Source organism: Phragmites australis, chromosome 1 (assembly GCF_958298935.1).
Source record: "Phragmites australis chromosome 1, lpPhrAust1.1, whole genome shotgun sequence".
NCBI classification, from domain to species: domain Eukaryota; kingdom Viridiplantae; phylum Streptophyta; class Magnoliopsida; order Poales; family Poaceae; genus Phragmites; species Phragmites australis.
The window spans coordinates 2531029-2544629 of record NC_084921.1 but is presented as its reverse complement, the minus strand read 5'-3'; the positions used below and the strand labels follow the sequence as shown (position 1 = coordinate 2544629).

At 44.7% G+C, this 13601-nt stretch overlaps 2 protein-coding genes across 2 annotated transcripts; one reads left to right on the top strand and one right to left on the bottom strand.

Annotated features, from left to right (window-relative positions):
- Positions 1-1473: 1473 nt before the first annotated feature.
- Positions 1474-5441, top strand: LOC133915235 (cytokinin dehydrogenase 2-like). The gene is made up of 3 exons (XM_062358354.1): positions 1474-2227; positions 2307-2734; positions 4512-5441. The coding sequence occupies exons 1-3, from the start codon at positions 1594-1596 to the stop codon at positions 5088-5090; spliced, it is 1641 nt and encodes a 546-aa protein (XP_062214338.1). The 5' UTR covers positions 1474-1593; the 3' UTR covers positions 5091-5441.
- A 1493-nt stretch (positions 5442-6934) lies between these two features.
- LOC133915316 (uncharacterized) lies at positions 6935-13394 on the bottom strand. Its single transcript, XM_062358473.1, has 6 exons — positions 12986-13394; positions 10794-10996; positions 7737-7789; positions 7557-7650; positions 7362-7460; positions 6935-7267 (listed from the first exon to the last, which is right to left on the bottom strand). The coding sequence occupies exons 1-6, from the start codon at positions 13080-13082 to the stop codon at positions 7139-7141; spliced, it is 675 nt and encodes a 224-aa protein (XP_062214457.1). The 5' UTR covers positions 13083-13394; the 3' UTR covers positions 6935-7138.
- Positions 13395-13601: the final 207 nt, after the last annotated feature.

Sequence of the window (13601 nt, the reverse complement as noted above, 5' to 3'; positions counted from 1 at the left end):
CATGCATATATAGATCACCAGGAAGTCCACCTGACCCAGTGACCTGTAAACTTGATGTTACTATTTAATTTGCTCTACCTGTTACTGGAGTACTTCTTAGCTAGCTAGCTGATTGGCATGTCACGATGTACGAGTCCGATCCATGCACGACGATATATATAGACTCTAGATGTCATTTGATTTCTTGTGTGAACCCCACCGTGTGCTAAGGCACGTACGGAACGTGAGTGTTTGTGGTGGCCTTTTGTCCAAAAAATGGCTACAGGTTAGGTGACCTGTAAATTAAAGGGGGTCATGACATGAGTCACAGTTCCATCCGATCGAGTCATATCACATGCTTTGTGCAAGACGGCCGTCTGCTGGCTGTGTGCCTGCCTATTTCTATGTTCTTTTTTTGAAAGAAATAGTAAAATTTCATTAAACCAGAGGCACAAACGATTTCACTGGCCACCAAATCAGGAATACAAACTAGTGCGGTGTGCAAGAGCAACTCAGCACCTGACGGACACTTACATTCTCTTACGGTGCCATAGGATGCGCTACCTTATTACAATTTCGTGGAACATAACTAAGAGAAAAGCTAATGAAGTCATGCTAAAAAAATTCTTCAGCTCACAAATAATTCCACCTACCGGAGATAATTCATATGCCGAGATCTCCAAAGATTTCCTGACCAATAAAGCGTCAGTCTCTAACACAAGATGATCCATGCTTCTCTCTGCTGGTGCATTAATACCATTCATGCATGGGATTAGTTCTGCGTGCATTGGATCAAGCACCGCCTCCTAGTATTAGGGGGAAGGGGTGGACGATCTAGATACACCATGCACACCATGCTGTGCTTAAGGACATGTGGAGTCGCATTTCCCATTAATTTATATCTCCTGTCGCGCAGACATGACGTTAATCTTTTCTTGTTCGTTCAGCTTTGCAAATTCCTTCGTTTGCATATTGACAAAAAAAAAGCCAAAAAAAACTATGCACAGCTTGCTATTTCTATGTTATTATTCAATTGAGTCGTGTCCTCAAACCTTAAAAAGGATGTAAAAACTCGTCACGCAATTTAATAATAGCTATCAAAATCGCAAAAATAAAAGCCCGGTAATCTTTTGCACATATATATAGCATGTCGAGTCACTACCTTGTCCTGTTCCTGGATATGGGAAGCAGGTTTTTTTCGGGACAAGTCTTGTGCCGGGTCTCTTCCGTGTATATAATACATGCTTTAGTTTTGGTCACTGATCGAGCACATGCAGCTGGTAGTGGTAGCTGCGTCGAGCTTTCTCCACGCATGAAGACGCACCTCCTTACACACCGCAAGATCTCTGGTGTATGTATGGCTGTATCTGTACGTATGCACGATCTTTCGGTCTCTGTCCTGCAGATCTCTCAAAGCAGACTGGACATATAGCTCATCGATCGCAGCCAATGAAGCCCGTACCTAACACCACGACCTGCAGTCCTGCACGATACAGCAGTATACACCGCTAGCTATTTATAGGCCACCTACTCGGCTTCTCCACTTCATCAAAAGCGCAAAGATACACACAACAGAAAGAGATCGTGATCAGTTCGCGACCAGTGAAGCTAGCTATGATCACGAAGCGAGCGCACGTGAAGATGGCCGCTTTTTTTGTGCTCAACTGCGTCCTCAAGGCCCTCTCGGCTTCGGTCGCGTGGCCGACGACGTCCTCCACCTCCGTCCTCGACGTGCTCCGCGAGCTGGACATCGCCAACGCCCAGATCCGCACGGACCCCGAGGCCATAGCCCTCGCGTCGGCCGACTTCGGCAACGTGTCCGTGGCCGCCACCCTGCCGGCGGCTGTGCTGTACCCGTCGTGCCCGGCCGACATCGCGATGCTTGTGCGAGCCTCCTGCGCGTCCGCGTCACCGTTCCCAGTCTCGGCTCGGGGGTGCGGCCACTCAATCCGCGGCCAGGCGTCGGCTCCCGGTGGCGTCGTCGTCGACATGCCGTCGCTCGGGCGCCACACCGACTCCTCCGCGCGTCTCGCTGTCTCGGTGGAGGGGCGCTACATCGACGCCGGAGGCGAGCAGCTGTGGGTGGACGTGCTGCACGCTGCCCTGGCGCACGGCCTCACGCCGCGCTCGTGGACCGACTACCTCCACCTCACCGTCGGCGGCACGCTCTCGAACGCCGGCATCAGCGGCCAGGCCTTCCGCCACGGCCCCCAGATATCCAACGTCTACGAGCTAGACGTCGTCACCGGTACGTACACCGCGCGTATGCATAGTCACACGTCACAAGACCAGACATGACATGAGATTTATCGTGCGCGAATATTTAGGAACCGGGGAGATAGTGACGTGCTCCAAGGAGAAGGACGCGGATCTCTTCGACGCCGTGCTCGGCGGGCTGGGGCAGTTCGGCATCATAACGCGGGCGCGGATACCGCTCGTGCCGGCGCCGGCGAGGGCGCGGTGGGTGCGGCTCATCTACGCGGACGCCGCGGCCCTGACGGGGGACCAGGAGCGGCTCATAGACGAGCGCGGCGCGCTGGCCGGGTTCATGGACTACGTCGAGGGCTCCGTCCTCACAGACTACCAGGGCCTCATCGGCAGCTGGCGCTCGCAGCCGCCGTCGTCCTTCTTCTCGGAGGCAGACGCGGCGCGCGTCGCAGCGCTAGCCGAGAAGGCCGGCGGGGTCCTCTACAGCCTCGAGGGAGCGGTGTACTACGGCGGCGCCGGCAACACGTCCGCCGCAGATGTCGACAAGGTAACGAGTAATGAGCTTCGCGTCTTATTACCAATGCACCACCTACTTCTCTGCATGCATCCATACGGCCAACGTCACGAGCTCATGATCGGTCGATATGGATCTACGGCTATGAGATCGTCGATCGTGTTCAACTTTTGGCCTGTGACGCATGCATGTATGGTTCCAACGGTGCAAGTTGGTGGTACTCATCATGAACAGTCCTGCAGCGTCAGCATCGTACTTGGCCTATCCTTGTCGGTCCAGTATGGTGCGTCTCTCGCTGGCCATTGCACTCTAGCTATCTATCTTCTAGACAGTACAAATCAAACACGTGCACACCCACAGCCACGTGCTAACACAAGCGTGCGAGTCCTTTACACAAGTTAAAAATTTATTGGAGACATTTTAAGCTTTACGGAGGAAAAAAATTCTATGAAGCGTGGCTGCAAATGTCTTATTTTGCAGCACTATTTGGATAACCGCCATCAGTTTATAATATAAATCTTAAAGTGGTGAACAAGATCTATACAATGCTAATCATATATGTTAAGTAATAGATATGTAGTATAGTTTTTCATTTAGACGAGATCTACCACTTTGATATCCATGTTAAGACATGTGGTAACCATCTAGACGGTGCTGCAAAAATATGCATCTGCATAAAAAAAATTCCTTACAGAACATAAGACATTTTATTGGCTGATAATACAGAGTGGCATGGGAAGGAAAGAAAGACGTAAATAGTATAATGAAGTGATCACAAAGAATCCATTTTTGCTAGAACTTGCTGAATTGCCCGCTAGGGGAATTTGAGAACTTAACATAGATGGTTGGTTGATAAAGAATAAGGGCAGTACTCCAATCATAAGACTAGTGCTCAAGACAAATACATTTACAAATCTAGCAAGTATAACTTGGCTACAAATGAATAATCATTCAGCTAGCGAGCGAGCTAGAGGATCATGCCGACATATGAGTACACTTGATCATTGATCGACAGAGAGCTAGGTTGCCAGCAGGTAGCTAGAACATTGACCTTTTACGGATCTGTTTGCACTAGTGTTCTACTGGCCAGCCTAGCCTAGCCTACCCTACCCTACCCTACGTACCAACAAGACCAGCTGCCTAGTTGGGACGGCCATGTTTTTCCTCGAAAGGGACCGTGCAAGCAGTGGAGCGCCACAGTTAATCCCTGGCTTGCCTACAGGCTGCAAGTTTTTTTAGAAACACAGGTAGAACTCATGGACATACTTATGCGCTTATACCATCACACACACATACTCATATAGCGTCTATTAAAGATCATATATGTAGAGTTAAGGGATTGAGAAAGCTATCATAGACGTCTTGTTGTTGATAGATATATTATCTATTAATAAAAAAATTCTATCTTAATAAGATAAACAATAAGCAAATATGAGTTTAGTTCATAGTGAGCAGAGGTACATCTACCCCCATACCAACCATCCAAGCAAGGTAGATCCTGCATGCACACAGCACACATACCACGAACGGTGGCCGAATCCGAAGTACACACCGTGACACTTCCAAAAGCAACTCATCAGTTTGCGATTTGCACTACTAGACTGGTCTAAATATCTATATATATGGATGTTAGGCCTAGCTAGCTAGCTAGCAATAGCTAGACACATTACAATTTTTTTAGCAGTGGAATATGCATGCATGGATACAAAAAGAATTACCAAGTCTAATTGGCTAGTAATCTTCCTGGTTGACTCACTAGTAGTAGTACTGACGTGCATGCATGCATGGGTGCATATCCATGTATACGCAGGGGCTGGAGGTGATGCTACGGGAGCTGCGCTACGCGCGGGGCTTCGCGTTCGTGCAGGACGTGTCGTACGTGGAGTTCCTGGACCGGGTGCACGGCGGCGAGCTCAAGCTCCGCGCCGAGGGCCTCTGGGACGTGCCGCACCCGTGGCTCAACCTCTTCCTCCCGCGCTCCCGCATCCTCGACTTCGCCGCCGGCGTGTTCCACGGCGTGCTCCGCCGCGACCGCGCCGCGGGCCCCGTCCTCGTCTACCCCATGAACCGGGGCAAGTGGGACGGCGAGACGTCGGCGGTGTTCCCCGACGAGGAGGAGGTGTTCTATACGGTGGGGATCCTGCGGTCGGCGGTGGCCGACGGCGACCTGGCGCGCATGGAGGAGCAGAACGCGCGCATCACGCACTTCTGCGAGGACGCCGGGATCCCGTACTGGCAATACCTGTCTTACTACGCGACGCAGGCGGAGTGGGCGACGAGGCACTTCGGGCCCGGCAGGTGGGGCAGGTTCGTCGAGCGCAAGAGCAAGTACGACCCCAAGGCGATCCTGTCGCGCGGCCAGAGGATCTTCACGTACCCACTTGCATGATCGATGCATGGCTAGAGCCGGAGATTATAATATAATATTCATGTCCATCGTATACATGCATGCATGTGTGTATTAGCATGCATGGCAAAGGGAGTACAGTTAGTACGTACTACTCCTGTCTAGCGCGTACGTAGCTATTGCATGCACGTCAAAATTAAGTTGAGCAAGTCAGAACAGTAGTATGTTGTAGTATATATTATCATGGGCATGGATGGATCGATGGAACAGCATTCCTCTCTCGCTGTCTATATATAGTGTGTGGGGGTTAGCACTGTATAACAACGGTGTGCGATCTATTGCATGAATGAATTGTACTTGCATATATAGATAAATGTTATAGTAGCATTTGAATTTGACCTTTTAACTTATCGTTTTCACTGGAATGCATGCATTTTACGTTGGGAGATTTAGCAGCATGCGTATGCAGCTAAAATTATTTGGCCTAATTTTCCAAAGGTATATGTATGATTACCAAGTGCTTGCTATATATATGCACTTAGTTCGCAGTACTGTCGATCCATGCATTTCATATTTTGAAAAGGAGATTCCACTCAACTTATATCAAGACGTTCAAGTTGGTTTGTAGTACATCACGGAAAAGAAAAAGGACAAACTTTACAGGGACCTGACTATATATACGTACACTGCGGATCGAATACAACGTAGAAGAATATCGTGTGACATAAATAAAACTTGAAGACTTCGTTTGTGCGACATGGATATCCACGGGACCCCGGCAGTACATTCGATCTATCCCTTGTCACTGTTTGATGGATATCGCTAGATCTAACCCAGATCTCGGCTGTACGACCTACGAAAGCAACAGTGCGTGCAGATCAATCGAGTCCACACTTGTGCTCGATCCATCGAGTAGATTCAAACTTAATTTCGAGGCAGCACCTAAATGCATGCATCACGGCTAAACAAAACAAAATCCGACGATCGAGTGACATGTCAAAGAAATCAGAGGAGTACGTAAACTGAAACGGGCGAAGCAACTCGATGAAGAAGGCAAAGCAGACTGTCCAAAAGTCCGAGCTCGGACTGGCCTGGAAACAAAGAAAGCCATTTTACACATTCTTTTGTATTTCCTCTTCTTTTTTCAGAAATACAAAAGATATTATGCTTTTTTACACATTCTTTTGTATTTCCTCTTCTTTTTTCAGAAATACAAAAGATATTATGCTTCAGATGATCTTTCGGCATCAAGCCTGAGCGTATTGGGCCTGCATCAACACAGTAATTAATATATCAGCACTTGCCGTAAGTCCGGTCTATAGTTTGAATCGCGTCAGAGCACCGCTGCTAAATCTGTTGGGTATGACCTTACCGGTTCAGGGTTCAACCCGATTGTGCATCCATTTAAGGCCTCCAATATAAGCTCCAAGAAACTGACCCGGCTGTAAAAAAAAAAGAAAAAAAAAGGACCAAATCATCCAGATCTTGGTAGCCGCAAGCTGGGCAGGAGGGAGGCAAGGAGGGCAGTGTCGTACTTTAAGAGATTATCTGTACCAATTACTTACGATTGGAAGGGAAAATAAGCTAATTAGTTGTCTATCTGAAAGTGTTTAATGTGGTGTTTTGAATTCGAAGTGGGCAACTACGACATCTCCAAAGCATGTTGGGATGAAAGGATTGCTCCGGAAGTTTGAAATCCAAAATCCTCATCAGGTTCAGACTTCGTAGCAAAATTCTCCTCTCTCCCCATCAGGTAACATTAGGCGATCGGGCCAGATTGAATGCTTCAGCTGATAACTCTCGCACATCACAGTAGAGATGACCACAGGTCCAGCAGCAGTGAGCCATCACCTGAAGATCTCGCAGCACAAACGAAACCCTCGAGATACCTGACACGACATGTATGGAAGACCAAACTGGAAGAGGACAACACAACTGTTAATCTACCAGAGCCCCAGATTGAAGTCAGGACCAAAGGACACTAGCCCAAGATCTTGGCAAGCGCATTACACCATGGTTCGGATGTATATGTTCTCCCAGGAACAAATTCGGTTTAAGTTTAGACTACTGATGTTGAGGAAGTTGCAGTCCTACTTGGAGGAGATTGATCTCAGCTTTCCGTTAGGCTGCCAGAAGGCAGTATCCTCCTTCTCCTGAGCCAGTAATTCCTCAAATGATATTTCTGGGGCTTCGTTCTCCGGAGCACTGAGCTCCAGCATCTGCCATGGTAAACAGTAGTGTTGCAATCTTCATGGCATTGCATTACATATTCACAGAGCAGCAGTGGTTACAGGCAGAATAGAAAGGGCGTACCAGTTTGTATGGTGCCGACTCCTGAAGCCGCTCTAGAAGATAATTGTAAATGGAGGCATCTTTCTTCAGGTTATCCCGTTCAGTTTCCAATCTACGTACCTATAACAGTACCCAAGGATAGACAAAAGCTGAAGTAAGCGCAGACAATATACCTGGGAGACAATATACCTATGACAATACCCACAAATGCCTAACCTGTTCAAAGAGGCGATCATATGAAGACCTATAATTACGAGGGTTGGATAGCATGGCCTTCTTGATCTTGATGCTTCTCTGGACGTTCTCAGACCTGGGAGGAATAAGACGCTGCTGAGGGTTTGAAAACATGTGGAGCATGTATGTCAGAAGGTAATTTTCAAGCAAATATCAACACACCTCTGCAGCAGTTCGTTTCTTGCATTCACCAGGCAGTTAACATACTCATGAACCTGAAAAACAAGGTAGAGAGCATGTATCTTTGTAAGTGCACTCTGAATCTGATAGAAACTCTGAAGAGGACAAAACATGATAATGATTGCAAACTTAGTAGAATTGAGATTTATGGTTGTGGTTGCAAACTTAGTAGAATTGAGATTTATGGTTGTGATCGCAAATTTAGTAAAATTGATTTATGGTTGTTCATTATATCCGTGCTAGGGGTATTACTTTTTATTTGGAACTAGTTGCACCCCTAAAAACAGGTGGTGCAAAAATTATGATTACAGTGGACATTTTTTTCCGCTTTCTAAACTTACTTGTCATCAATATGAATTAGCAATGCAACTTTACAATGTATTCCAGCTTTCTTTTATTCTTTTTGAGGACTAAAATTGCAGCATTCTAGTCGCATGACATGTGTCAGCAAAACATACCGCCAAAATGAAATAGTACCAGTTAATGTTGGGGCAACAACTAAACAAGCAACAGAAACTCAACTTAACTTGATGGTCTGTTATCTTCTCCTGGCAGTTTTGTGAAAAGCGATCGCACATGTGCAACACTGCTACTACTAATAGAGATTAAAATTCAAGCTAGCAAGGCTGTGACAGCATATACAATGCTAAAAGAGTGTCATGAGAAGCAAAAATCTGCTGCAAGTAAGGTCCTATATTTTAGCAGCTAGCTACAGTTTTATTTTCAGCCAGTCAACATTACCTAAAGCCCTTAGTTACTGCATGGTTGTGATTGAGGCAAAATACAGAAACTAGAGTTATATTGTCCTTTGTGTCATAATTTTAATCCACAGACCATTCAAAAGTCTTAAGGCCCATTTGGATAGAGAGAATTGCCCTAGGAATTTTGAGGATTTAGTCCATAACAAAATTCTAAAGATTTGTACCCCAATCACCCCTATCCAAACAGGCCCTTGATGAACCCCCATAAACTAGGTTGTTGGCGAGTAGATAATACTATTTTAAATATAGCTAAAGCTTTAGATGTAACCTAGATAGCACTCAACTCCCCTTTCTCAATGGAATCATAAATTTGTCAAAAGAGTTTATTATAAAATAAACAATTCACATTCCACAGGAACGATAAGTCGGTCCAAACTTAGATATTTGCATCCAGTTCAGACTTCAGACTGCAAAATACAAACGAACAAAACTAGTGATGGGGAACTGGCCACTTAATAAAATTTATATGGTCCTAATTGCAGCCGTGGGCATATAGCATATCATCCTGTACAATAGGAATTGAAAATTTTCAATATTTTTTTGAGAAGCTAAAGAGTGCTAGAAGATAAAAGGAACTAAAAGAAACTTACCCCTAGCAAGTAATGAATAACGCTGAAAAAATATGTAACAATCAGTTATGAACTTACAACTAGGCCTTTCATTTTCAACAGTACGCTCCACTCTACACTTTTGTTCCTAGGTATTCCATTTTCACAACATGGTACACTTTACCCTTTCACTACCCTTAGTTCTATGAAACAACTTCCAGCAAGTTGATATATTTATCAATCAAAGAAGTGCTACGGTCAAACATAAGTGACGTTTTTTTAATATGTGTTGTCAACTTATTTTAATCTGTCCTAAAATATCTTCATAGGCAGTTAGATTGGCTGAAAATGGTATAAACATAATTAACTTACAAAATACTTTCATAATATTGTAAATTTATTAGATATTAAGCAAATAATTGATCTGTCAGTCGGCATATCATCATCTAAAAACAAAGGGTGGTACTGACTACTGAGTACATAACAATGAGCAAAATGTACTCCATAAAGGTATACAACAATTGCTGTCAGTTCAGAATAGCAAATAATATTGTCAAGGAAAGGAATATAATTTTTCTCTTGAATGGAAGCAATGTTGAATGTTACATTTTGAAATATACAACAATTGCTGTGAATGGAAGCAATGTTGAATGTGACATTTTGAAAGTCAACTGACCAAGCAAAAGCTATAGCAGAAAACTATGCTTCAATGCTTGCATGCTCAACAACCAGAAAACCGGTTTCTGTACTGCACTTCAGATTCTAATTACAATATAGATGATTACTCACTCAAAATCTCAAATCACCCACTGAAATGATCACAGTGCACCACTGTGTCAACTGAAGCAACATTTACGGTCTTAGGTTTCAACAAAACTCAAAATAACAAGCGAACAAGGTATTTACATTGACAATTTGAATGCCAACAACACTATCAAAAGAACACCAATTCTGCACTCTTATTAAACAAATCAAATTGTTACAAATCAAACATCGGACATCCTAAATCCATAACCAAAAAACACCCCAAAAAATGGCATTGCAGAATTATGTCACCGTTCAGGGCTAAGTTTGCTTGTTTTTATGCTAAAATTGTGGGCTCAATCTACACCAAGTTGGTAAGGAGTAACACCTCCATTCTTTTTTAGATGTCGTTTTAGCCTCCAACACACAGACTAAGGTGACAATCAATACTTTCTCCTTTGATATGTCTACCCCTCTTGATTGCTCCCATTTTCAATTAATAGCTCCCAACCCACCAATCCACCATGCCCATTTATTATTTAATCCAATTTCAACTTCCAATGGCTTTAATTAGGGGCTTTTGGAAAACACCACCTAGAAAACCTAAAATGACATTTATTTGAGAACAAAACTAAATTCCTAAAACGACATCTACTTGAGAACAGAGGGAGTATTAGAGTTCAACCCAGTTAGGCAAAATTCTCCAAGGAGGAAAATGGAAAATCCTTTAATCATGCTCATCAGCCAACAAATGCAACAGCTTAAATTCTCACCAAAATCACATACTAGAGTCACCGCTTCTTTAGCTTCTGCTTGGACTGAACAAACTCCAATTTGGTGCACTTCACACAATCACCAAAATTTCCTAGACCTTCTTTTGCAGATACCCAACTCACACCAACCTCCCAACTCAATTGAAACCCAAAAGATTAAACTAATCTATCAAGGTAGTCGCATTGCAAATACTACAAGAAAATTTTACCGACCTTTTCTTCCATTGTAGTCTTATGACGACTGATCTTCTCATAAATCGCTTTGATCCGTTGTTTCATTGCACAGCTCAACAGCGAGAAGGGGAGAGGTGGCTTTTCTGGCATCCTTTCCTTCTGAACAACCACCGCCTTGTCTCCACCTCCCTTCTGCTTCCTCGCCTTTCTTCTCTTCTTTCCACTCTCGCTAATCGATGGAACTGAAGGTTGGGACGATTCAGGTTGTGGGGAGTAAGGATTCTGGTGGAGGGGCTGAAGAAACTGGGACACGGTAATAACAAGGAGGATGTGAACATACGAAACTTTCATGGATGCAGATTTGAGATGGAACCCTTGTTGCCAAGAACTCGTCGGCCAAGCTAGGGCTATTTTTCCCTTGCAAATTATCTATTGAAGGGGAAAGGGAATGGAGGCGACCGGGGCGGGGGTGGGGGAGATGTTACAAACAAGGAAAACATTCTCGGCCGGTTACCGCCGGAAAACCCGGGTTTTCGGTTACTGGTGGGTCCTTGTAAAAACATCAACTGGTTAAAAAAACAGCTATATTTGTATTAAGTGAATAAGTACTGGTCTCACATAACTTCATAACTCAGTAACTAGCTCAATGGTAAAGCGCCTACTATGCCATGTGGGTCCCATGAAAAAAATTGGGGGAAAATCATTTGGGCTTTGTCTAGAATCGAACCCATGAGCTCGAAGTTTGAAGGACAAGGCCATGCCACCACGCTATCAGCACAACAGTGCTATGTGTTGATTCTTTGTCCTATTTATACCTTATTTAAAAATTTGAACCTGAAATTTATTTGAAAATTTTGTTCAAGAAATCCGAGAAGATTCTGAAATTTCAGGTTATCGGGTTTACCGGTGACCTCTGATAAAAGTATTTACTGAAAATGTAAACCTTGGTTACAAAAAGGGGTGGAGTATGTGGGTTCTGTTTCTTTCTATAAACTTCCAGTGTCAAATAAATTGCAGGTGCCATCTATAGCAATTCCACATGCACCCAGAGTTGACAAAGAAAACATAAGTCAAGCTGTGACACTCTGTACTAATCTATTGTACTAATATAGAAATCAAGAATATAGAAGCAGGGGAAGATCTACTTGAGGGCAAGTGGCCCCTGTTTTTTTAATGGGAAGTAACAAAGTCCTTCTGTTCTGAGGAAATATTGTATTTTACAGAAAACCTACCCCTCGGAGGATTCAATGTTATGCTGAAGTCTGTAAAAATAGAGAAAGTCCAATTTGCATTGTCTATTGTCATTCAGCATCTAACCTTGGTTACGCATACACCCCTACTCTCAGAAAACTAATTTGGAGAAATGATCTCCACATGTATATTGGGTATGCCCACTATCCTATCCATACAAAGTATTACAAGATTTGTGCGAGGAAATTCCAATGAACAGAAGAAGGGTCAGTTGGTTTGAATTTTGAAAGTTCATAAATCTCGAGGCATATCTAATGGCCCTGATGGCGCATGTACCAGCATGTACATGTGGAAAAACCATTCTCCTTAATTTGGGTTGTTTCTTAGCAAGACGGCAGTGATTTTGGAGCAGTTCTATATATGTACATGGGTACAACCAGGAAACAATGTTTTTTTTTTTACTTTTGTGTAAATCCAAACCTTACGTATAGATCAAATAAAACCATTGATTCCACGCTTATGGAAGCTACTTGAATTGCAACAAGCTGTTAGTTGTGAAAAGAATCATAACATTTCACGCCAAAAGTTACAGACAAATGCAAGTCTGCCAGTGATGACAATTAGCCACTACTAAAATTGCACTCAGTTCTGGAAGCCTGGCGTCCAGAATAGGTTATTTGAGCCATTTAGCGTCGCAAAAATCCCCAGTCATTTAACTGCTATAGCTACAAAAACCTGAAGTCAAAACACTAAACAAAAATCCTCTAGCCAACCGGTTAAAGATCAAGCGTTTACCAGCCTACCAAGGAGCCGCTCTGTCATGAAACATCGACAATCGAAATACTAATTCTAACCCTAGCTTGAAATCGGAGCAAAAAAATCAGCTCTAGAAATTAATAGCAGGTATTTGTGATACGCAATCCAATCCCCCCACGTTGTAGCGATACTTGTCGCCTAAGCAGCGAGGCTACGTTTAGCATGCAGACACAGTGACCTGCAAGTAGAGCTCAGGAAGAAGCGAGTGGAAGGTACGCACGCACCGAGCTGTTCAATTGTGGGGCACCGTGCCTCGCTCGAACGCGTGAGGCCGTTGTAGCGCGCCTTGATCCGCCGCTGCAGCGCGCCGGCCACCGACATGAGCGGGAACTGCGGCCGCCGGGCAGCAGCGCCCCCTTCTCTGCTTCCCCCTTCCCCTCCCTACCCGCCTTCGCGGAGAGCGCCGTAGCACCACCCTACGCGCGCTCCCCTTCCTGCTGCTGCTGCCGCTTCCTCCGCCGCCGCCTCTCCCTCCCACCCTCGTCCGCCGGCTCCTCCTCCCCCTCCGGGGCGGGCGGCGGGAGCTGCTGGGGCCAGGGCGCGGAGGTAGAGCACGACCGCGGCGAGGAGGAAGCAGATGATGAGGAGCGCGGCGAGGGCTAGCCGCTAGCGTCTGCGGTGGTACGGCCATAAATTTTAGCCTATTAAAAACTAATATTTTATTTTAGTCTATTTAAAATTAATATGTTATTAACAACGTGGGAAAGTATTTTTTTTTTTTAGAAACTTGTCTTGTTTATCGTGCTAAAGGTATTGGCATGATCACTCAAATGTGTCATGTCAATCTTTTTAGTGTGATCAAGGCATCATGTTGGTATAGCACGGTGACAGCCAACCGAC

Coding starts and splice junctions, on each gene's coding strand:
- LOC133915316 (XM_062358473.1), bottom strand. CDS start 13,082: ATGTCGGTGGCCGGCGCGCTGCAGCGGCGGATCAAGGCGCGCTACAAC. Junction 7,651..7,736: donor AGAAACGAACTGCTGCAGAG/GTGTGTTGATAT, acceptor TATTCCTCCCAG/GTCTGAGAACGTCCAGAGAA. Junction 7,461..7,556: donor ATGATCGCCTCTTTGAACAG/GTTAGGCATTTG, acceptor GTACTGTTATAG/GTACGTAGATTGGAAACTGA.
- LOC133915235 (XM_062358354.1), top strand. CDS start 1,594: ATGATCACGAAGCGAGCGCACGTGAAGATGGCCGCTTTTTTTGTGCTC. Junction 2,228..2,306: donor CGAGCTAGACGTCGTCACCG/GTACGTACACCG, acceptor GCGAATATTTAG/GAACCGGGGAGATAGTGACG. Junction 2,735..4,511: donor CCGCCGCAGATGTCGACAAG/GTAACGAGTAAT, acceptor ATGTATACGCAG/GGGCTGGAGGTGATGCTACG.